The 25,880-nt window shown below is 39.9% G+C and overlaps 1 protein-coding gene across 2 annotated transcripts in view; it reads right to left on the minus strand.

Annotated features, from left to right (window-relative positions):
- Positions 1-25,880, minus strand: part of ACSL3 (acyl-CoA synthetase long chain family member 3) — a 943,201-nt gene that overhangs the window by 600,614 nt on the left and 316,707 nt on the right. For both annotated transcript variants that reach the window (XM_044070290.1, XM_044070288.1), the window contains exon 3: positions 17,653-18,101. In XM_044070290.1, coding sequence (XP_043926225.1) covers positions 17,653-18,003 — 351 coding nt within the window. In that variant the 5' untranslated portion in view covers positions 18,004-18,101. The remainder of the gene's footprint in view (positions 1-17,652; positions 18,102-25,880) is intronic.

Here is a 25,880-nt window from a genome sequence, read left to right on the forward strand (position 1 = left end):
ATATGCAGCAGTCCCATTAAGGCAGGGTCTGAGATTGCTTCGTATGCCAGACAGAGGTCACCTCAGAGGAGTCTGTATGAAACTGAGTAGAGGAACAGGGCTTTTAGCCCATCTGTGTAGGATAGATGTCTGAGGCTCTGGATTCTTCTGGTGAGGAACCTCTGAAGTCTCTCCAGTTGCCGCAAGTTCTTTGCGAGGTACATGCCAAAGGGTGCACTGTACTCAATAATTGGCCTTATAAGGGAAGAATACAGGGATGTTATGACCTCTTTGTCCCTGGATACCCTTACTTATGAGGTGGACAATGTAGAAAGCTTTCTGTACAACGGAAGCAACATGGTGGTCAAATGTCAGGTTGCTATCAACCTGGGTGCCCAAATCCCTCACTACTGACTGTGTACTTAGGACATTGTCATTAATGTGATAATATGTGTGGACGTCACTCTCCCCAAAGGGGATGATGATGCATTTTTTGGCATTCAGCTAGAGGCCATGTTTCTGACACCAGTCATTTGTTTGGGTGAGACCCTCTTGGAAGACGTCCACATCACTTGGGAAACTGATGACTGTGCCCAGCTTGCAATCATCTGCAAACTTGGTCAGCCATAGTCCACTGGTTTTGGCCTGCACCTCAGAGAAGTATATCACAAATAACAGCGGCCCCAAGACCAATCCCTGGGGTACACCGCTCATTACGGGTCTACTGCTTGAGGTAGCTTCCCCTATTTTGATTAGGTGGGTTCTATCAATGAGCCAGTTTGCTACCCATCTGGTAACACATGGATCGATGCCTAGTTGAGAGAGTTTATCTACTATGCCCCAGTGGGGAATAGTGTCGAAGGCTTTGGCCAGGTCAAGGTAGGTGGGTCTATATTACGTGATCAAATGGTTAAACATCTGAACACGTAACAGTCGACCAGTAATAATCGAACCATCACAATGTCGAACGGAAAATAAAAAAAGAAAAACCCACCCAAACAAACCATTTAAATGCTCTATGCAGGGGGCAAGCACCCCTGCACCCCCCCGCTACTTAAATATACCAACTCAGAGATTGCACTACAATGCCGACAATGGAAAATTTTCATCTCCGCACTTTACAGAGATCTCCATTGAACCATTTAACATTGTGGTGGTTCAATTATTACGGGTCGACTATTACGTGTTTGAATATTTGACCATTCGATCACGTAATGCAGACCCAAGTAGGCGGTGTGCACCATCTTCCCCTCGTCCATGGCTTTGGTGACTGTCTCAAAGTTGACCAGAATTAACAGACATGACCTCCCCTTGACAAAGCCAAACTGTGTGGGATCGAGTGTTTGGAGGTTGCCAATGTCCCTGTTAATGAAGTCCATGATAATCCATTCCATAGCCTTGCAGATCAGGCTAGTTAGGCTGCCCGAGTGCATGTAGGATGCAGCCTGGGATGTTATCTGGTCCCATGGAGGCTGTATTTTTTGCCTTTGAGAGGGCAGTGATGACCTGTTTCCTAGAGATAAGGGGTGGGGAGCAGGTACTGGGGATGTCCTGATTTACTGATGTGGGTGAAAGAGGGTAGAAGTTTTCGCTGAATCTGTCAGCCAGTAGATTGGCTATATCTACAGCATTTGTGTATGTGGTGTCCTTGACCACCAGTTCTAAACAGATCTGGGTGCTTCCTTTGAGACTGCTGACATATGTGAAGAAGGTCTTATGATTGTCTCTAGTAGATTTAGTCAATCTGGACATGAAGTTGGCTTTAGAAGATTTCACTAGTTCACTTATTGGCTTGTTAAGGCGAAGGACAGATTGCTTTCAGTTGAGCACCTGCTCCTTCTTGGTCCTGGACAGCATTTTTTTTTCCTTTTGTTATATAGTTTATTTATTGCAGATGTCCACCAGACAGGTTTATTCTTCCTTGCAGAGGATGATTGTTTCCTGTCAGGTATTCCTGATTCCATGCATCTATACAAATGCTCATATAGTACTTTGATGTAAAATTGGACATTGGTGTCTGTTCCTACAGTGAGGGAACGGGCTGTGAAGCTGTTTATACCAACTCGCAGGAAGTTGTAATCAGCTTTGGAGACGGTTTTTTGTTTGACCCTAGCTGGGGGGGGAGGGGGTCAGGGAGGATGATACCATGGGGTGCTGCAGTGGTTACTCATGCTGGTTAATACCAAGTCCAAGATATTATCACCTCTTGTGGAGGTATCAACTAGCTGTTCCAAGGCATTTGCACTGATAAAATCGAGAAATCTCTGGGCATTTGTGTTCTGGCATGAGTAGTTTTTCCAATCTATGATTGGATAATTTAAGTCACCCAGGATCAGGGTAAAGGGTTGAATCTTGACAGGTTTGAAGAGATCCAGATAGGTGGAGTGGGCAGCTTGAATCAAATTTGGGGGTCTGTAGCTAGCTATAATTTGAACAGAAATCTTGTCAACAGTTAACTGCACCTGGAATGTCTCCTGTGCGTCATACTGTTTGACTGGCCTGGAGGTCTGTGCGTCTTTAATATATATTGAAACTCTACCTCCTTTGGCTTTGCTGTTAACATTTTGGGGTCTGAATGTATGACAGGATGAGTAACCAGGTATGGCTGGGGTGCTCTCCACAGCTTTGAACCAGGCTTCTGTGACTGCACAAATGTCAGCGTCTTCCAGGGTTAAGAATGCTTGCAATTAATGCAGTTTCATGTTTAGACTCTTAGCGTTTAGCAGCATGACTTTTAATTTGAGTTTTGTTGAAATTTTTATGTTAGTAGTAAAGACCTCATGACTTTTCCTAAAAAAGGCACTAAGGGGGAGGAAAGGGCCTTCGCCAGAAGCCCAAATGAGGCAGGTGCAGGCCATCTCTAGCAAAGCATCATGGTCTATCGATCATATCCTCCCAGGCTTTCAGGCACTGGATGCCCCTGGAATGACACCAGAAACTAAGCCAATTATTAAAGTCAACCATTTTCTGTTTGTATTGAGGCATCAACCTGGGTGATGGTAGAATGCTGCTTAAGGCTAGGGACATACCTGCCTGGGACACATATTCAGCGAGCTCAATCATGTCTCTCTTCATATAGTAAATGGATGGATGTCTTATGTCATTCACATCAACATAGACTATGACAGAGTCATAACAGTACCTGTTATTGAGAGACTGGAGTGAGTGTGTAATATGGCGGATTCTGGCACCTGACAAACAACTAACCGTAATTGTCTCCTTATCCAGCCTGGTGGGAGGCACATCTGTGTGTCTCACAATGGAGTCTTCTATGACTAATATGTTGGGTTTATGGTTAGGCTTTAGCGGTTGCGAGACACTGGTGTGTGTGGACTATGCATGGTATGTGGTATGGAGGGTTGTGGACTTCTCACATGCTTTTACCAATCATTTAATATTTAGAGAAATTCTATACAGTTTGTAGAGAAATTAAAGGTAAATGCAAACAGGAATTGCAATATGAAGTGAGGAAAAAACAGGCTTATGGTATATTTAGAGACAAAGTCAGAGAAGCGCTACCCATTCCAGGGACCTAAGTATGGCCTGCAACTTAAAAAGGACATGCTGGATGGAAAGATTCATCTCCCAGGGACTGCTGCGTCTTTGGAATAGGCTACCAATTTCATGTGAAATAGAGCATCTCTACGACACTGCTCAACAGGAACCAGAACGAGTGGATAGGGCAACATAAATTCTTACCAGGGATAATACCCACAAACCTCCTGAACATGGGAAGACACTACTAAATTCAATCTTGGGTATTGACTAGCATTTCTATGGTATTGCATTGCAAGGAGTTATAAGGAATGAAAAGGTACTTGCTCAAATTAGGGATATAGTTTATCGTGCCCACAACCCTCCTGAACATAGGAAGACACTACTAAATTCAATCTTGGGTATTGACTAGCATTTCTATGGTATTGCATTGCAAGGAGTTATAAGGAATGAAAAGGTACTTGCTCAAATTAGGGATATAGTTTATCGTGGCTTTGAGCAAGAATAGAGCTAGATTTTAGCTAGGAAGTCTTTCAGAGTGGTTTTGAAAGATGGGGGGAAGGTACTGACCAGATGGATACAGGTAAGGAGTTCCAGGCCTCAGCAACCTTGTACAAATACAGACAATGCCCAGCAAATTTGAAAGGCTTATAGACAGGCAGAGGTTTTTGGTCACTGGATCTCAATGACGGACTCAGAACATAGTTGTGTAGAATTTTTTTTAGTGCTGGACAGGCAGATGGATGCTGGACAATTTTGTAAGTGGTAAAATTTTATAAATGATAAGAAGATGTGTATTATGTTAGTTGATGAGGCAATACTAACCAATTTAGGCTTTTTAGTGCTATAAAGTGGCGGGTTCTGAAAGGGGCATTTGGTGCAAATGTAGCAACTTCGCTACAGCATCGTTCAAGTTTTAATTTTTGTGAAGCCTGGAGCTTAGAGGATGGGAGCACCATAAAGAAGTGTGGGCAGGAAATAAGTAGTGGCAAGTGTAGTTTTAGTTGCGTCAGTGAGAAAGTTTTTGGCCATGTGTTTTGTTTAGTTAGTTAGTTTACAGGGTAGGGCACTGACCTCACTAGAGCAATTTCAGGCCCAGTCTAGTGATACAGAATTAACATTTAAAACAGCAGCAAGGAACATACAGTGTAAACAGTGACCAGTGAAGTAATACAAAGTGAAAAGATGTTAAGTGTAGGTGGTTAGTAACTCATATAAGCTAGGAAGACTATGCACAAAATATACAAATTATATAATGCACTGGAGCCTAAAGAAAAGGAAGTATACCATAGATGGAAGGGGCTATGCATTATGGAGATCCTCAGCGGATGTTAGAAATTTAGTGATGTGTCCAGGACTACAGTATTTACAACGACTTTATCTGACAAGACAGTCTTTTAGCTGACCTGAATAGTTAGTAAGGTGAAGTGGCTAATTAAAGATTGCCACAGCTTGGGATCTAAGCGAGAGAAGCTGTAGTTCATGCACTGCAACCTTGTTCTCGGTAGGGCCTGGCTGAAACTGGGCTTTGAGGAAGTAAATGACAGAGTAGGTAGTGACTAGTTTCTCAGCGAGCAGAACTTCTTTTCTCAGTGAGAGAGAGAGCATGTCATTTCAAATCCTGACTCACATTAGTATCACAGCTCAAAATTTTGAAACAAAAAGCTAAAACCCTAAATCACAACATCCTGGCAGTTTTAAATTATGTTACTTCAAGAAGCATACACAAAAATATATTACTCCAGGTGAAAACATGCATATTCCACATTCCTGATACTAATTCAGTCTAACTCCCATGTTTATACATTGCTAGAGAAAGGTGAAGATTTTTTTTTCTGGAAAATCAACTCTTACTATTTCTCTGACATTAGGCAATCTCAGAAATAGATGCAGAGTGTTGGAGATGAAGTATCACACATGGGTATTACAGGGGAGTTCCACCTTTCAAAAATATAACTGAACAGAGGATAAAATGATTCAAAAAAGTCCAAATAATGTGTTTTATGATTACAGCTTTCAAGATTTTTAGGAAGATGTTATTCATTTAAGTGTAATACTACATTTCAATGCAGCTATGAACACACTCCAATAATGAGCACAACAGCTACCAGGCAATGCATATCAGGAAAAACAGGAAGCCGTACCTACCAACTATCCTGCAAGTCACATAAGCAGAGGTGGTGGCACCTGCTCTGTAAACACGTCTAAGGATTAAGGCAGAAGTTCTCCTAGCTTTTCTTTGAGCAGTATCAGTTGGATATCAATGCATGCACATCCATGTTGTGGACTGGAACTAACTGGACTGGAATGTGGCTCGATGAATACATGGCATGTCTATTTCTCTGTATCTAGTTCACTGCTGTGCTTAAATGCCACCTTTTTTGAGCAATTCTGCTTCATTAACTGCATTAAGTCATTCATGCATCACCATGACTGAATGAAGGCAAGTTATTACACTACCACATTCAATACAACAGTATTATTTTGGATATAGTCTTTGTAACATTATTCTGAAAACTTGATCACTATAGCTGATCAGTCTTGTATATAATGGGGGAAAGTTTTATATCACACCACTTTAACCAGTCCCACTCACTAGATATCATGTATAATGACTAACCTGAAAACTGGTAGGTACCACATACTAAATGTGCCACTTTCCATAACTGTCCAATAGTATTCGTTATTCAAAACAAAATTTCAATTGAACACCATTTAAGATCTGAATGTACTGTCCTAACTACAGTTACAGGCTGTTCAAACAGTACTATTATCCTTTCTTCTCAAATCCCATCAATACCCCATCTCCAACCTTTTCCAATTCCAGATACTACGGACTATGCTTTTATCTCTGTGCATTTAGCACCTTATAAATCTGTTATGAATCTTACTTCCCAAAATGCTTTTTACCCCACTTCCTTTGTTAAAGCATGTTCTCTCATAACGCAGACAATTTCCATAACAAAATATATAAAAAAATAAGCACAATGATGTTAGCTGGTTTCATTTAAAATATATTCCATTCCTTGACAATGCTGATGGTGTTTCCTTCCAACCATTCCATAAACCCTTTTTTAGGTTACAGACAAGCCAGTACCCAGCCTCTTGCCATAAGACAACTTAATGCTGAAGAAACATACCAAAGTCTCTTCTATCGCTCCCTAGGAGGCATATCAAAACACTTCTTCCAGAAAACATCCATCAAGTAGTGTTAATCCCATAAAGTGCTTTATTACTAAATTATAGTATCTGATAATTATGTTTCATGTGTCAAAATTTCACAGTAAACTGATAAATTACATACATTGAACAGCTCCAAAAGTCACCCTGTCTGAGAAGATACCACCAGAGTATATAATGCTCAGCCATACACACAATCATTTCAAATAAAAACACACACTCATTCCCAGATTAGTCAGATCTGCTCATCAGTTAAACCAACACATACCAAGAAACGGACTTGGGTTTTATACCTTGTCAAAGACTAACTGCATCATTCCCCAAATACTTATCAAACAACCTTTGTTTATCTTCAAGTAATACAAAGCTAAAAAGCACAACTGGCATACAGAAGCAGATTCTGCATTTTAGCGAGACTCATCGTTTCACACAGACATGTTGCCCAATTCTTAGTCATCACTCTAAGGCTCAAACAACTCTCCCCAAAAGAGAGGTGTCAAAAGCCACTACAAATTCAGAGATCAAAACTAGATGAATCCAACAATATTTATTCTTAGCCAAGCCAAGATAGTACAGTTGTGTAACTAAAAATTACCATAACATCAGATGTTACAATGATGACTGCTACTTAGCTATTTGAGGTTATATCCTGGCAAGGATGTAACAGCCGTCCAGCTTCCAAAGCTTCAAGGTACCTTCCACATGCCAAAGGTATCAGGCAGTGAGTTAAACTAACTAAGATAAGTTTGGCTTCAAAGCCCTTCAGAGCTTTCCCGCCAGCAAACAGAAAAATGCCGAGCCTTGAAAGGGCAATGCTAACGACAAAAAAATAAGTGTCCATACCCTGGCATAAAAACATACCAAAAAACAAGGAGAGGGATAGAGGTAGCATCTACTATGTTCATCATAGGAAGTTACTAGGCTACTGGCCCTGAGGACCTTATAAGACTAGCCAAGAGTTTAGCCCATGTTTAGGCAAATCAGCACCCGATGCCCCTGTCCAGCTGGGACACAGGTGGAATTCCCAGGAGTGTATTTTCTGTTTCTCATCCAGCTATCCAGGTTGCACTTAAAAAGGGGTAATGAGGTACTCTGCTTGACGTGGAGAGGGAGTCTATTCCACAGCTGGGGGAGTCTCTGGGACACAAATCTGTTCCGCTAACAAGTCCTATTGATGTCACAGACCAGGTTGAGGTCGCACGTGTGGGTTACTCAAGTGGAGCTCGACTTGCGAATCTACAGCAGTCCCATCAAGGCGGGGTTAGAGATCACCCTGTATGCCAGACAGAGGTCGCATCTCAGGAATCTGTATGAAACTGAGTAGTGGGATAGGACTTTTACCCTATCTGTGTATGGTAGATGTTTGAGGCCCTGGATTCTACTGATGAGGACCTTCTGTGTTCTCTCCAGCTGCTGCATGTGCTTTACGAGGTACATGCTGAAAGGGGTGTTGTACTCAATAATGAGCCTTATAAGGGAAGAATACAGGGATGTTATTAGACCTCCTTGTCCCTGGATGAGATACCCTTACTTATGAGGTGAGCCATGCAGGAAACTTACTGTACAATGGAAGCAACATGGTGGTCAAAAGTCAGGTAGTTATCAACCTGGATGCCCAAATCCCTCAAGACTGATTGCGTGCTTAGGACGTTGTTATTAATGTGCTAATTTGTAGGGATGTCACTCTCCACAGAGGGGGATGACGATTTTTTTGGTATTCAGCCTGAGGCCATGTTTCTGGCACCAGTCATTTGTTTGGGTAAGACCCTCTTGGAAGATGTCCACATCACTAGGGGAATTGATGACTGCGCCGAAATTGCAGTCATCTGCAAACCTGGTCAGCCATAGCCCACTGGTTTTGACCTGCACCTCTGAAAAATATATTCCAAATAACAGAGGCCCCAAGACCGAACCTTGAAGTACGCCGCTCGTTATGTGTCTACTGCTTGAGGTGGCTTCCCTTATTTTGACTAGGTGGGTTCTATCATTGAGATAGTTTGCCATCTGGTAACATACGGATTGATGCCTAGTTGAGAGAGTTATGCCCAACTGGGGAATGGTGTCAAAGGCTTTGGCCAGGTCAAGGTAGGCAGTGTGCACAGTGTTCCCCTCATCCATGGCTGGTTGAAGGAAAAGAGTCCAGGAGACCCTGGACAATGGTCCTAGCAAAGCTTGATCTGGACCTACAGATGGTATCAAGCTTATAGTGCTTTGCAAAAGTATGTACAGAGGGTGAAACAGAGATCTAGAATTTATAAAATTCATCCCCTTCTAAAAAGCATTAGATGAAAACAAGGCCCCGGTAGAGTGAACCTTGACTCTTCCTGGAATTCTTGTTATAGCGAGTATAACAAAAGGTAATAGCCTTATACAATCATTTCAAAACAGTCTGTTTTGACATCTGTTGTCCCTGCTTACAATCACAACAAAAGAAAAACTGATCCAAAGCTCAAAAGATTTAACTCTGTCAAGATAGCACCCGACTGGTCTGTGGACATCCAATGTCTGGAGAATACTCTCTCTCATTTTTGCATTCAGGAAAGAAAATGGGGAGATAATTACACATAAAAGAATGATTCGTTATCTATCAAAGAAACCCTGTTCCTATGGAAAATGAGATAGGGTTAACTCATCATAAGATCGTCCAACTCAAATGCCCTTACTGCACAGGTAAGAGCAATCATTAAATCTGCCATTCAAGTTAAGAACGTCAAGTCAGCCTGACAAGCTAGTTCAAATAAATTATTAGTTTCTCTAACACAAAGTTAAGATCTAAAGGAGGGGCTTGGGCAATAAGGGAGTCACTACAATGTTCTTCAGGGATTTCTTCTGAATCCCTGGATATTAGTGGAAAGGGTGTAAAAGCATACAGGAACATTCCTGTCCAAGGAAAAAAAAGGCATCCATCTTCCAGGCCTTCTTGCGTGGAGCCCTGGAACAGAATCTTACCAGTTGATTGCTTCCTCTTTGAACAAATAGGTTTAGTTGAGGAACTCTTCACAGATGCAGCAAATCTTAGAAGACCCCCTGATCTAGTTTCCATTTGTGAGGGTCTACCCTGGTCCTGCTCAGCTTATCTGCACCACAATTTTCCTCTGACAGAATGTAGGATATCTGTAGAGTGAGACTGTGTTGTGAAGCTATATCTCAAGCTAACATGGTTAGTCTGCAGGAGCACAACCTGGTTTCCCCTTGCTTGTTGATGTACCACATGAGTGTGGTAGTGTCTGTAACCACTTGAAGAGGTCCTAGGGACCAAGGATGGTTTAGAGAGTTGAGTGCCTTGATCAGGCTAGCATCTCTTTAATATTTGATATTTATGTGCTTGTGTCTGTCCTTGGTATCCCACACCCCTGCACTTTTATCCCCCAAGTAAAATCCGAAGCGTACGTGGTGACTTACTTCTTTGGAGCAGGGAGGGAGAAAGGGAGACCTAGATTTAAGGATATTTGTTGTCTCTACCAAAATATTTCTCTTCTGACAAATGCCAGCACTGGGATGTGAAAAGAAAAATGTTGATGTGGGACAAAAGAGAGGGTCCTGACAATATCTCTGGATGCATCTTAAATAGCATGAATCAAGACTTAGCCATACCCCTACCACTGTTCAATCTCAGCCTCCATACAGTTTTGTACAAAGCAAATGGAGAACAGCTACAGTCATTCTCCTGCAGAAAGGTGGACATTCCATAGACCCAGGCAATTGCAGAGCCATAGCTCTGACCACCCTTATGTACAAAACCATGTAAAAACTTATGGATTTAATAAGTCAGGACACAGGGAACCCCCAAACATTAGACCCGTTTCAGTTTGGATTCATCAAGGGCAGTTTATGCTTATTCAGCCTGGTAAATTTTTTTTAAAAGGTTACCAAAGCAATGGATGAAGACAAAATGGTATACACTGCATGCCTCAAACTGACCAAAGCTTTCAACATAATTTCCCTTTCAGGCATAGTAGAAAAGCAAGGAACCACAGGCAAGATGTGAAACAAACACAGAATTCCAAAACCAAACCACCCAAAGAATAGAGCTGCCTGATGGTAAAAAGAGCACTTTTTATTAAAAACAGATTTAGCACTTTTGTCCACCTGTAACAAGGACTTCATCAGAATCTAAATAAAAACATAAATCCTGCCATTTAAAACTCCCTCTCAAAAAGGCGCATGTTACACTTTGGACCAATGAGTGAAAAATGACTAAATATAATTGGATACAATAAACACCATCAATCACATGCACATGAAATGTAATTAAAAAAAAACATTCAAAACATGCTTTTTTAAGTAATTAATTACTTTATGATCCAAAAGAGAAGTACAGGAGCAAACCAAGACTGGCAACAAAAATCAGCATAAATCCAGCAGTCACTGAGGCTTATGCTAGTTCAAACAATGACTGAATTGTCAAAGACAAGTAAAATCCAAGCTGTTTTATTGGTAAGTGCTTTCACCCTGTAAGGGCTTTGTCAAACCATAAGAAACAACACTGAATAAAATCAAATAACATTTTATAAGGAAATAGGGCTGACATCACTTAATATTCCTGATTAAAACTTTTCAGTATGCAAAAACAATACATGTATACAACAAATGTATATAAAAAACTATATATATATATATATATATATATATATGGGTCTATATGACTTGGTCGACAGTTCATATGATCGACTGTTTATTTGGTCGACAGTTCATTGGATCGACAAGCATTTTAGGTGGGGGGCTTTGCCCCACACTAACTATATATATCAACTCCAGGGTCACACAACATTGGGGAAGGGGGCAAATGCTTGTCGATCAAATGAACTGTCGACCAAATAAACAGTCGATCATATGAACTGTCGACCAAGTCATATAGACCCATATATATATATATATATATATATATATATATATATATATACATACATATATAAAAAATATACATCTGTGTATAAAGGCAAATATAAAGCATTTGTTAACATTCTAAAATATGTATGTTTATCTCACAGTGAGTCTCCTATTCTTAAGAACAGGTTTCAACGGAATTTTGTCATTCAGACCTGGTCTCCGGTCTGCTCTAAATCTGATAATCCATTTTAATTCCATTGTTTCAGTGTAATTGCATATATCCCCTTCCCTAACACTGGGTTCATTGATGTGTATAACTAAGAATACAAATGAATGTGTATAGTCACTGTCTATAATGTGTTTAGAAAGTGCACTGCGTGGAGACAGTGTACGGATGTGATAAAGGTATTCCCTTACTCTATCTCGTAGGCGTCTGTCTATCTTGCCTACGTAGAATGCTTGACAAGCAGTGCACTTAGCTAAATAAATGACATGAGATGTATTGCAATTAGCACTGAGTTGAAACCTGAAACAATAGGAAGTAACTGGGTGAATAAACTGGGAACTGGTGTCTACAAATTTGCAAAAATTACAACAATTACACGGAACAGTACCCACAATATTGTTCAAACACTCATTAGGCTGTGTAGATAGGCGAGGGTAACAAAGTAATCTATGTAGGTTAGACTTGTTCCTATATCTAAAATAAGGCTCCTCACCAACAATGTCTTTAAGTTGTGAATCAAGTAAAAGTAGATTCCAATTCTTGTTCAAAACCTCTCTTATACTGTTTATGTCTTGCGTATAACTAACAGAAAATCTAACTGGTGGATTCATAATTTCAGGACATATATCAGGGACATTCTCTACTGCATACGATTGTGAGAAATATGGTCTAGCAATACCATTCCTCAGCTCCAAAACACCTTCAAAGTGGGAGGTGATCTCATCTGGCCTATATGCTCTCTGTAAAAGCCTGTTGTTTAAGTTTGACAACTCTTGTAAGAAGCTATCATAATTTGGATTAATCCTGGATGCTCTTATCGCCTGTCCCCTTATCAAGTTCTTACAAACGTAATTGGGGTGCATACTTTCCCGATGTAATAGGGAGTTCCTATAGCACATTTTTCTAAAGACTCCAGTATTGAGCATCCCATTTGGCAGTCTGTAAAAAAAAAATCCAAAAAAGTAATGCAACTAATCGAACTTTCAATAGAAAAGTTCAAAAAAATGGTTAAAATGTTAATCTCTTTATGGAAGTCATCCAGGGCTTTATCTGTACCAGTCCACAGGAGGAAAAGTTCATCAACAATACGTGCAGAGAAAATAACATGTTTCTTGAAACTATCTAGGACAAACAGCTTATTAAGTTCCCAGTCCAGCATGACAAGTTTGGCGTAGCTATTGGCACATGAAGTGCCCATAGCCACGCCATCTTTCTGAATATAGGTTACCTCATTAAAAAGAAAGATGTTATTTTCCAGGACGATTTCCAACAAGGCACCAAATAAATCTTTCATAGCTGGACTATAGGCTTTGCAACTCTGTAAACATCTCATAACACTCTCAACACCTTCAGCGTTAGGTATCATAGTAAAAAGGGAGTGTACATCCTGAGTAACCATTTTATAATACATATCTAATGGTAGATCTACAACCTTTGAGTATAAGTCCAGTAAAAAATGTTTTGTGTCTTTGAGAATATGTGTAGATTCATTCACCAAGGGTCTCAGCTGTTTCTCAAGGTAGATGGATAAGGGCTCCGTTGCCCAACCTCTCCCTGCCACTACTGGTCTCATCGGTGGGTCTCGGAGATTTTTATGTACCTTGGGGAGGCCTTGGATGACTGGAATCAAGGGATCTATCACATGTAAAAAATTAAACAGGTCTTCATCTATAACCTCATTAAGTAATAAATCTTGCAACATATATGAGATGTTACGCACCTTACTCCAGACGTCATTAAACTAATTACTTCATAAAAATCACAGTCACTCAGCATGAGAGTCATTTTTTGTAAATAATCAACACTATTAAACAACACTATGGGTCCACCTTTATTAGCTGGTCTGATAATTAGGTTTTTATCATCCCTTAGATTATTCAAAACTGTTCTCAATCTGGGGGTTAAATTCCCATACCACTTCCTCTTCCTGTTATTCTGATCTAGGGTGTGCAAATCATCCTCTACCATTTTCGTAAAGGCATCTAGTAGGGGATGTAATACTGGTACATAAGTACTAGTTTTTTTTAAAAATCTTATTATGCAGTGTCTCCTTAGAAGAAATACCATAGTCTAGTTTAAGCTGGACATTCCGACTAAACAACCTCACATCTACAATAGTGTCTGTGATTTGACTCTTAACTGAAGGTATAAAAGATAGACCCCTGTTAAGAATCTCTATTTCGTCATCGGATCACACCCTGTCTAAAAGATTCCAAACTAATGTCTCGGGACTTTTTTACAAAGAGCATATAGGCCAGATGAGATCACCTCCCACTTTGAAGGTGTTTTGGAGCTGAGGAATGGTATTGCTAGACCATATTTCTCACAACCATATCCAGTAGAGAATGTCCCTGATATATGTCCTGAAGTTATGAATCCACCAGTTAGATTTTCTGTTAGTTATACGCAAGACATAAACAGTATAAGAGAGGTTTTGAACAAGAATTGGAATCTACTTTTACTTGATTCACAACTTAAAGACACTGTTGGTGAGGAGCCTTATTTTAGATATAGGAACAAGTCTAACCTACATAGATTACTTTGTTACCCTCAACTATCTACACAGCCTAATGAGTGTTTGAACAATATTGTGGGTACTGTTCCGTGTAATTGTTGTAATTTTTGCAAATTTGTAGATACCAGTTCCCAGTTTATTCACCCAGTTACTTCCTATTGTTTCAGGTTTCAACTCAGTGCTAATTGCAATACATCTCATGTCATTTATTTAGCTAAGTGCACTGCTTGTCAAGCATTCTACGTAGGCAAGATAGACAGACGCCTACGAGATAGAGTAAGGGAATACCTTTATCACATCCGTACACTGTCTCCACGCAGTGCACTTTCTAAACACATTACAGACAGTGACTATACACATTCATTTGTATTCTTAGTTATACACATCAATGAACCCAGTGTTAGGGAAGGGGATATATGCAATTACACTGAAACAATGGAATTAAAATGGATTATCAGACTTAGAGCAGACCGGAGACCAGGTCTGAATGACAAAATTCCAGTGAAACCTGTTCTTAAGAATAGGAGACTCACTGTGAGATAAACATACATATTTTAGAATGTTAACAAATGTTTTATATTTGCCTTTATACACAGATGTATATTTTTATATATATATATATATATATATATATATATATATATATATATATAGTTTTTTATATACATTTTTTGTATACATGTATTCTTTTTGCATACTGAAACGTTTTAATCAGGAATAGGAAGTGATGTCAGCCCTATTTCCCTATAAAATGCGATTTGATTTTATTCAGGGTTTGTTTCTTATGGTTTAACAAAGCCCTTACAGGGTGAAAGCGCTTAAAACAGCTTGGATTTTACTTGTCTTTGGCACGGATTCAGTCATTGTTTGAACTAGCATTTATTTCTGCTGCTTGAATAAGCATCAGTGACTGCTGGATTTATGCTGATTTTTGTTGCCAGCCTTGGTTTGCTCCTGTACTTCTCTTTTGGATCATTTATTTATTTTATTAGTAACAGGAGCATTTGGACCGTGATAACACTTACTCTTATAGTATAATTAATTACTTTAGTATTATGTTTTAGCAGCAAGGTTAAACAAAAAAATAAAGTATATAAGCTTAAAATTAAATAAGATCTCAACTTCAAAAGGCTAGTAACAGACAACTGGTCATTTAACCCGGGGGGTCATGTCAAAGGGCAATACGCAAGACTTGCATGGATGGTCTCTGAGGATAACATTTTCTTGGAGGAAGGCACAAAATTGGCAGGCATGTTGCTTGCTAGAGGGTATCCTGTTGAGCTGGTTAAGAATATTTTTCAGGAGGTTAAAAGTAAGAGATGTGAGGGTGTATTTGGACCACTCCTCAGATTTGAACATGGTGGAATTAATAGGGTTTTCAATGCACAACAAAATGCAGATGATTTTGGGCAGGCATTTCTTACTACTTATACTTATGAATATCGTGACACTGTTACCATTTTGAGAAGAAATTGGAGTATTTTTTCGTGTTTTGACGAGGTTCTAGAAATCATTGAGGAGCAACCAAAAGCAGTTTTTACAAAAGGGAGATTCATCAAAATCTACTTGAAATGCAATTAATTGGGATAGTTTTGGTGCCACCAATGCCAAGAAATTTGGGACATTTAAATGTGGCTTTTGTCCCCAATGTAGGTACATACTAGTCAAGGAAGTGTTGATTGTTAATACACGAGAAGTTAAAATCTCATTTCATTGTACCTGCAACTCGTCTGGTATATTGCCCAATGTCAAAAGTGCACATGTTTGTAAGTGGGCAAGACTCAAAGACATTTGAGGTATTGAATTTATGAACATGTATATGATATTGATATCAAGCACACAAAATTGAACAATGCCCTATTTAAACACATTTCTGAATTGTCTACACATAGGTTTTTATTTTTTGAGGTCGATATGATAAGAAAAAATCCAGAGGGGGGTCCCTGGGTTGATTATATTGAATCCAGAGAATGAATATGACGAATTTGATTAAATGCTCACATGACCCATGTCCAAAGTGTAACGTGACTACTTGAGAGGGAGTTTTAAATGGCAGACTGTATGTGTTTATTTAGATTCTGATGAAGTCCTGGTTACAGGCTGACAAAAGTGCTAAATTTGTTTTTAATAAAAAGTGTTATTTTTACCATCGGGCAGCTCTATTCTTTGGATGGGGCGGTTTTGGAATTCTATAGTAGAAAGGCTAAACAAACTCGGAATAAACCCCTTTGTCATTCACTGAATTGCCAAATGGCTCACAAACAGTATGTCAATAATCAAAATTAGGGAAGTTATGTATGTACTGCTACACTTGTAACTTTTTATTAAAACCATAGCCTAAATAAATTTAGTCTACCCTAAGGCGATGTCACCTTGGCTCTAGCATGTGCATCCATAGTCTTTAATGGATGCATCATAGCACATGTGCAATGCTATGATGAAATAAAGTCTACAGATGTTCATGACATTTTACCTATGCTGATAACACAGAGGTTAAAGATAATCGTTCACACTATGTGGTATCGGCATGCTAAAAATATTTTTATTTTTTTTAATGTTGACAAGGCAAAAACATCAGCTGATGGACAGAAACACTGGATCGGCAGTTTATGCATAACAACAGGCAAGTTTATATTCATTGGCAAAGCACTTTACAAAAAAAAGGTGAATCTAGACCTGTAAAAGGATAGAGGAGTACTTTTGTTTCATGTCCGTTTAAAAACAAGCATATGCAAAATTTAAGAATTCTCCCCGACAATAAGAAAAGTGAAATGTAAGCAGAATCAAACCAGAAAGCAAAGGCAGATAAATGTATAAAATGCATTACTCCTCATCAGCAAAATATTACTTTGGTACTGGTGATACGTTTTAAACCCTGCAGTGGATCATTAGTTGCTGGAGGAAAAACAAATACCATTAGGCCCTTCTACTAGAAAAAATATATACATATCCTTATAATATATGCAAAACATTTTAGAAACTGACTGTCCCTCTTGATTAAAAAATGATATAAGCAAGAATGGAAAGCTTGTCTTGTTGCAGGGAGCGCAATGTGTGTGTGTGTGTGTGTGTGTGTGTGTGTGTGTGTGTGTGTGTGTGTGTGTGTGTGTGTGCGTGTGCGTGTGTGTGCGTGTGTGCGTGTGTGTGTATGTATATATGTGAGTGCTTTTGTATGCATGTGTTTGTATATGTGTGCGCTTGTCCACCTCTTCCCATACAAATGTGTCAAAAATGTCAGCCTGATATCCTAAGTTCCTATATTTTGTCCTGAAGTCTGTTTACATGGCAAACCAACATTTCAAATTTCAGTTTAACATTTAATCTAGTTATTTTTTTTTCCAGATTAAGAATTACCATCAGTAGGGTCAACAGGTACAATAAAGAAATACTGGAAAAATAATTAACATCTAGTATACAAAAGCATTACCTTTTTAAAAACTTTTCCATTTGTTTGGACTTCATCTTCTTCACTGAGAAGTTCTCGGGTGCCAAGGCAGTCATTATCTTTGAACTTGGTTCTACAGTACTCAAACACTTTGCCTAGTGTATCACAGCCAGGATATAAAACAGACGCTAGGCAGTGCTGGCTATTCACCGATCTGTAAGGACTACCACTGTCATCATTCACAGGCTTGGCTTTAACTCGATGTGCTTTTGCTAACTTCTGCCCAGCACCAGAAAGAATATACCAAGGAATGAATATTATAACAGAATATAGCCATATCACACCGTGGAACAGATACAAAATAATTGGGTTTCCATCCTCTTTTAACTTCATCTTTAATGGCAATATTTTACTAATAAAAACAGAAGAATGTAATTGTTCTCAACAGGTCATCACCAGCTGCCTACAGCACTTGATTACTGTACTTTAACCTAAGGAAAAAAGTAGAAATATGACTCAGTTTCAGGCGTCAAATGCATGTCATACTACTCGTTAAAAACACTAAGACCATATGCAGTAAATGTGAATACTTTTGCAAATGCACACACCAGTAAAATTCATTTTAATCAAAGAAAAACAATATATTTCTTTAGTACCAGCTCAATAATAAATGCTGTAAGAGACCTACCCGCACAACTATCATCACTTGCCAATGCCAACTGGACATAAATCTGTGTTTTCAATAAACTGTAGGAGGCAGTTCAGAAGTAGAATTTAAGACAGTTAAGTCTTAAATTAATTTTAAATGTTACATTACTTAAGATTTATCGGAGGCATAAAAAAGTTAATTTAATACCTTGATTTAATTGCTTACATTCCTGCCCATGTTATTAATTGTTCAGTGCCTAGTTTTACTAAGTAGCACAAAGTACCACTTCTTTGATCAAACATCTTTAACCACTACTGCAACAATCCAACCCCAGTATGCAAACATCAGGCATAGACAAAATACTGATTTACATACAACTGGTATGAACGCTACTATGACCAGATAATCAAAATCATTATTACTTAAAGATACATACAAAGAAAAAAAGTTTTGGGCTAAAAGACCTGGTTTAATCAAAAAAGTACATTTCACAGGTAAACTGAAAGATGCTTGTATTACTTATCTCTGACAGTAATGCTGTACTAATATTGTTAGTCTGCTGCATTTTTCTGAATAATGAACAGTCATATCTAGTACCAGAAAATGGAACAGCTGTTAAATGAAGTATGAACTCTTTCAACAATCTTTAAGAGGGAAGTCATTTTATAACTTTCCAGATTATAAAAAAGCACTGGCAGTTTGATGGAGACAAAATTTATAGAAAGTGTGAAGATGAAAGTGGAGGGAGTGCAAGTAGGGTTTTGGTGTTGATAGCCCAGCATTTTCAAAATGTTTGAAAATTTGTACAAAACCCAAACCAGGGCATGAGAAAATTAAGTTGGGATACGAGTTTCTTAGGTTCCTAAATGTATGCTTCCCAAGCATATCGGACAAGTTTTGGTACCCTAAGGTCATTTTAAGGGGTATATTTAGACTAGGGTTGGGGTGGTCAAGAATTTACAGACTGCCTCTGTCTAACAGAGACACAAGTGCCACACCAGAGGTGAGTCTCCCTTTCGCCATACATTGGTCCAAGTTAAACTTGGATTTGGTTAGGGAAGCACTCTGCTTCATATGAATGGGAAGCCTGTTCCAGAGAAGGGGTAGTCTCCAAGACACATATCTGCCCCTCCATTATGTCCTATTTATGTCTCCAAGAGATTGCCGCACTTTTGGAATAGACTCCTAATTCACGTCAAGCAGAGCTCATCACTAACCATGTTCAAGTGTAACCTGGACAACTGGATGGGATTCGCCCCATGGGGGGGGTGGCACACCCATGTCCATTATGGACAGAGGCAGTCTGTGCTGACCTTAGACTCGCTCTGCAAACAACGTCCATCTATCCAAGGTCATTTGGAATAACTTGGGTATGAGCATTTCTCCCCGGGCCTCCGCTGAAAACAGGCTCTGTGGAACCTAGTCGGACTTTCCCGGTCAACAAATGATAAATAAATAAATAAATAATATGGCCAAGACTGTAAAGGTAACTCTGGTATAACTTGGCTAGGCTTACAAGGGCTCTAGGGCCATTAGCCTAGTAACCTCCTATGACAAGCTTTAGGTCTCTAAACTGGGTAATTCTGATGTTAGTTACTTTGCAGATATGCAGAAGGTCCATCCGAGTGGGATGTAAGGATTCCTTGTAAGCTAGGCATAGATTGCCCCTCAAAATCTGTAGGATACAGAGTGCCTGAAAATGAGTTTTTGACAATGTCTCTGTCACCAGTTATTTGCCCAAGTCAGGTCTTTATGGAAGGTATTAGTGTCTTGGGGGGAATTCTATACCTGCTTCTCATTTGCAATCATCTGCAAACTTGGTAAGGCAGATGTCCTTAATGGTAGCCTTGACTTCTGAGAAGCAGATGCCAAAAAGGAGAGGACCCAGCACAGGGCCCTGAGGGACTTTGCTAGTAATTGGCCTCTTTGTGGAGACTGACTCCCCTATTCTACATTCTTGGGTCTTATCTGTGAGCCAGCTGGATATTCAGCAGGTGCATAGGGGTTTACACTTAATTTCATGACATTGTTTACAATGTCTGGGGGGTGAGGGTACTTTATCAAATGTTTTGGCCAGGTTAAGGTAGGCAGTATGCACCATTTTGCCCTAGTCTATTGCTTTGGCTAATAGCCTAGTACACATATATGAACCTAATGACCACAAGGGTCTTTTTAAGCCTAGCCTTGCATCCCAAATCTCTAACAGGTTTTGGTACCCTTGATAAGTGTAAGCAGGGGGTTAGAACATGAAACATTTATAAGCAAAGGCCTGGAAGATTAACCATTTGCAGGCTTTCTCTGTCCATTAGAGACATAGTTGTCAAACCAGGAATGAATTTCCTGTTCCCCATCCCACTGTCCAAGTTGCACTTGAATTAGGTTAGAGAGAAACTCTGTTTCTCATGGATGGAAAGCCTGTTCCAGAGACAGGGTGGTCTCTGGGATACATACCTGCCTCTCCAGTAGATCCTATTTATATCACAGGCAAGGTTTTACATTTTTAGAATGGGTAATTCTGGTGTTGTCTGCTCTGCACATATTCAGGAGGTCCATCAGGGTGTGGTCTGACAATGCCTTGATGCCAGGCATAGATCTCCCCTCAACAGCCTTTAGGAGACAGATTACAGAGAGAGGAACTGGAGTCAGTCTGCATAGGACATGTTACTTATGCCCTGTATTATTTTAGTCAGGTATCTCTGTGGACATTTCAATTGTTGTATGTGCCTGGTCAGATACATACCAAAGGTGGCATTGTACTCAATGACAGGTCTGATGAATGCCAAATACAGTGGAGCAATGGCCTCCTTGGACTTAGATGCCATACCCCTGGTTTGTAAGCTGCCACATCGAATGATTTCTGTAGATATGTGATGGTGATAGGCTAAATTACTGCCTGTGTTTGTGTCTCAAAGTCCCTGACTACTGGGTCAACTCCTAGGGGTGTGTTGTCAATATGATAGTTACTAGGGGTAGATGACTTCCCGAAGGATACTGTTTTGCATTGCTTGACATTTAGTTTCAGTCCATGGCTCTGACACCAGTTTTTTTGTCTGACAGCCCTTCCTAAGGAACATATGTGTCGGTGGGGGAATTCTATGACTGCTCCTAATCTGCAAATTCAGTCAGCTAGAGGTGACTGACATTGACCTTGACATCAGGGAAGTAAATACCAAAGAGAAGCAGTCCTAGGACAAATCCCAGAGGGACTTCAGTTGTGACTGGCTTCTTTATAGAGGTGGATTCCCCAATTCTAACTTCCTGGGAGACTATCTGTCAGCCAGCTGGCTATCCACCGGGTGACAGAAGGGTTTATACCCAACCTCCTGATTTTGGTGATGTCCACAAGAGGTATTGTGTCAAACGTCTCGGGTCAGGTCAAGTTAGGTAATGTGAACCATTTTGCCCTCATTCATTGTTTTGATGACCTTCTCAAAAAAGTCTGCCATGTTGAGTTGGGATGACCTGCCCTTGACAAAACCAGACTGGGTTGAGTCCAGTGTCTGGAGGTTTCCTATGTCATTTTAAATCATTTCCATGATAATTCCTTCCATGGCTTGGAATACGAGAGTTGTGGGTCTGTAGTTTACAGAGTTTGTAGAGAGCCCACTTTTGTGAAGAGGGATGTTACTGTTCTCCATTCCTGAGGCACAAAGCCTGCTTACATGCTACAGCTGAACAGCAATTCCAGAGCTCCTGACTGATCATGTTTCATACTATTTGAAGGCATCCTGGGATACTGTCTGGACCCATTGATGCAGTGTTCTTGGCTATAGAGAGAGAGCATTAATGACCTGTTTCCTAGTGATAGTAGGGGGGGTTATATTTGATGGGATTTCCTGGGAGGAGGTTGGGGAGAGATAAGTAAAGTCTGAGCTGAATTTATCAGCTATCAGGTTTGCTACATCAACTGGCTAGGTACAGATGGTTCCATTAATAATAAGCTCCAAACACAATTGTGTACTGACTTTGAGGTTGTGTACATAGCTAAAGAATTCCTTGTGGTTGTTCTTGTCTGACCAAATTTACATCAAATTTGGCTTTGGTAGGCTTATTTGCCCTCTAAGTTGTGTGTTTAGTTTGACAGGCGTGCTTGTATCCTACTGGGTGCTACGCCTCCTAATTTTTGCCATGGTTTTCTTCCTTCTGTTATACAGCCTACTGATGCTGTTATTCCACCAAGTTGGCTTTCTTTTGAGTTAGTTCTGTACTTCTTCCTGGTGGGTACAGCTGCCTCTATACAGCTATTAACATGCTTGTATAGGGTTCAGTTCTGCATTGGCAGCAGTGTTCTGAAGGTTTGTGGGGCTTGGAACTTTGCCAGCATATCACATAACAGTAGGAAGTTAGAGTAGTTCCTGAACATTCCAGGGTTAGCTTGGGTTCCAGGTTTTATTTTTACTTCAAAGGTGACCATTTTGTGGTCTGACCTTACCAGACAAGACATTATACTAGGGGGTTATGCATCACTCTCCTATATTAATGTGGAACAGATCCAGTATGGTTGCACCTCTGGTTGGTATACTGACAATCTGGTTCACAAACTTTGTGTTTACAAAATCCAATAATATCTGTGGCTACACATCTGGTGTCGTAAATGATTCCCAGTTAATAGTGGGGTAATTAAAGTCACCCACGAATATGGTGTTGGGTTAGATGGTGTGCGTTTCCGATAAGCTTAAATACATGTTATGAGTTGCTTAGGTCATAGATGGGGACCTATAGCTTGCACAGTAGTACTATGGGATTTTGCCTATGGTGATTTGAACATGAAGAGGCTCAAGTGGATTGTTCTGTTAGACTAGCCATGATGTATATCTATTCTCTGCTGTATGTCAAGACACTTCCACCCTTAGTCCCTGTCTGTGCAGTAGGTGGTCTAATGGTGTGGAAGGAATTATAGCCTTGTACTGCCATGTGTTCTCTGCAGCTTAAAACCATGCCTCAGTGACTGCACAGACATCAGTATTCTGTAGGGTAAGGAGAGCTTGTAGGGAGTAGAGTTTTTTTGTTTAGACTCCTAGCATTGAGCAGTAACACTTTTAGATTTTCTTGGTTTTGATTTGCTATGTCGGAAGTACAATCATTCAGTTTGGCATTGCCTAAACAAGGCTCTATGGGGGAGAGGTCAATGCTTTAACTAATATTTGAAAGCCTAAAGGGGAAAGGTGCAGATCAACCATGGCAAAGCAGCATGGTCTGTTGACCATTTCCTTCCATGCTGACAAATACTGCACCCCCTTAGAATGACACCAGAAACTAAGCCAATTATTAAAGTCAATCATCTTTTGTTCATATTGTGGCACCATCCTTAGGGAAGGTAAAATGCTGCTCAGTGTTAGCAAGGACACATATTTTGAGAGCTCCATGATCTCTCTTTTCATATAGTCTACGGTAGTACATCACGGGTCATTTACTCCCACATTGACTATGACTGATTCATACTGATACTTGTGGTCTAATGACCCCAGTACATGCATAATGGGGTGGATCTTGACACCTGATAAGCAAATGACAGTGACTGTCTCCTTATTCAGCCTGGTGAGAGGGACAACAGTGCGTCTCACAACGGAGTCTCAATGACAAGAATGCTGCATTGTGTGGTGGCTTCCCTTATGGGATTAGACATACAGGTCCATGAGATGTGGCTGTTAGTGTTGATATGATTATTGCTTCAAAGGAGTGAACTTGGGGCTGCTAAGAGTATTTGTTATGTGTACTTCATCTAGAGGGTCTTTGGGGCTTAGGAAGGTTACATTTAGGTGCCTCAGCATATGTGGGTCTATCTGTCTGCTATGAACTGTGTGTGACGGGTGCAGCATGTGTACTACTGACAACACAATTGACATTAGAAGTGTTTTTATCTGAGAGCTTTGCCTCCAGTGACATTGTACAAATACATCCCTCACATACCACATCAATTTGAGAATTATCTGGTTGTCAATAAACTTGAGGCAATTTCTACACTGGCTCAGGATGCCCATATCCACCAAGCTGTTAACAGATATAGTGGGAAGTTCATATCCATGGCAAGAAGCCCTTTTTGTACTGATTAGATGACTGCAGTGAGAATATAAAAATGTCAGGGGTATCTGGTTTGCAACTCTAGGGAAATTACTTGTCACTGCAAACTATTTGGCCTCTGTGAAGTTAGGTATTGGTGAAATTTCAAGGGTGTTTTTACAGGAAAAATGTCAGTTTGAGGTTTCTGTGTCTATATAGAGCACTTCAAAACACTTCAGGGGAAACTAATAAGTACACCCTGCTGACTTATAGATGAAGTATTAGGGAGATATTCTGAAGTTAGGTTAGACAGCAGTTAGCAGTATTTACTGAAAAGAAAGAATCAGCATGGCCAAGAATGATGAAAAGAGGAGATTCGTCAGATTGGCTACTGTCTGGCTGCTACTAGTGCTGGTCTCACCACAGTTTCATCCTGCTAGGATACAATACTCCTTTGATCCTTCTCTCACCAAAATCAAAACAGTAGCACCAGTCCCAAGATAAGAAGCAGGCCAAAGGCTCTTTGGTGATCCACAGTCTTGCCACAGATGATGCAAGGGTCTGTAGATTTGCCGTGGCCTTTTCTGGTTAGACACCTTGAATAGCAACCTGACCAATTATGAAGGTCTAACACAGACTCTCAATGCCCAAACAGCAACCAACTGAAATGAATGCATTCTGCTGCTTCTCACACCAGGAGCAAAATATTAGCACAAATTCCAAGGTGGCACCTATAAAGCAGTTATCAGACTTTCTGGTGATCTGCCGTCTCCAAGAAATAATGTCCCTATGCTCCTTCTCTCAACAGGAACAAAACAGAAGCATTAATCCCAAGATGAATAATGAGAAGTTTAATGTGCGTTATCCAATAATTGCTGGGCTTGGACTAGATGCTGCAGGTGGCTTGGACTAGATACTGCAGGTTTTAAAAGTACAATGGAGAATGGGTTTAATATCATAACAGCTGCAGTGTGCACAAAGCAGTTAGATATGAGCTATTTAGCTACTAGCTATCTCAGCGGATAACCACTAATTTTAAAAGAGCAAGAGAGATTTGAAGGGGTGGGCACTTTATATTCTGGCTCTATGGAATAGTGGGAAGGCCAAAAAAATCAAATAACTGAAAGGGAGTGATTTCACAAATTTTCATTGGCTATTGTGTGTAAGCACAAAATTATAGAGAAGAGGGAAGGAAATATGTGGTCAAATTGACATAAGGAGCAGCAACTAAAAAGACAGCAGAGTACAAAAACAGAACAGCACCAGGGTGGAGGAATATTTATGTGTCACTCACAAGAGACATAACTGTGGTCTTTTTCCTAGTTTAAATATGCAATTACAAGTAAAACACAGTGTAAAGAAAATAAACCACAATATACAAAAGAAAATAATGCAATGAAGCAATGCAAAATACAAGAAAGCAAAAACAAACTAACCTTTTGCTCACAGCAATCTATGGCAAAGTCTGAATGAGCTTTCCCAGTAAAACCTTGAAATGTTTTATTTTACACCTTAAAAAAGAAGTTATGTACTTACCATAACACTCCAACTGTGTTGTCTGATCCGACTCGGCCATTACTAGAGCTCGTGGCCAACTGAAACTCTCAAATTCCTCCCTACC

This window comes from Protopterus annectens, chromosome 4.part1 (assembly GCF_019279795.1).
Source record: "Protopterus annectens isolate FY-2018-M chromosome 4.part1, PAN1.0, whole genome shotgun sequence".
Lineage (NCBI taxonomy): Eukaryota > Metazoa > Chordata > Ceratodontiformes > Protopteridae > Protopterus > Protopterus annectens.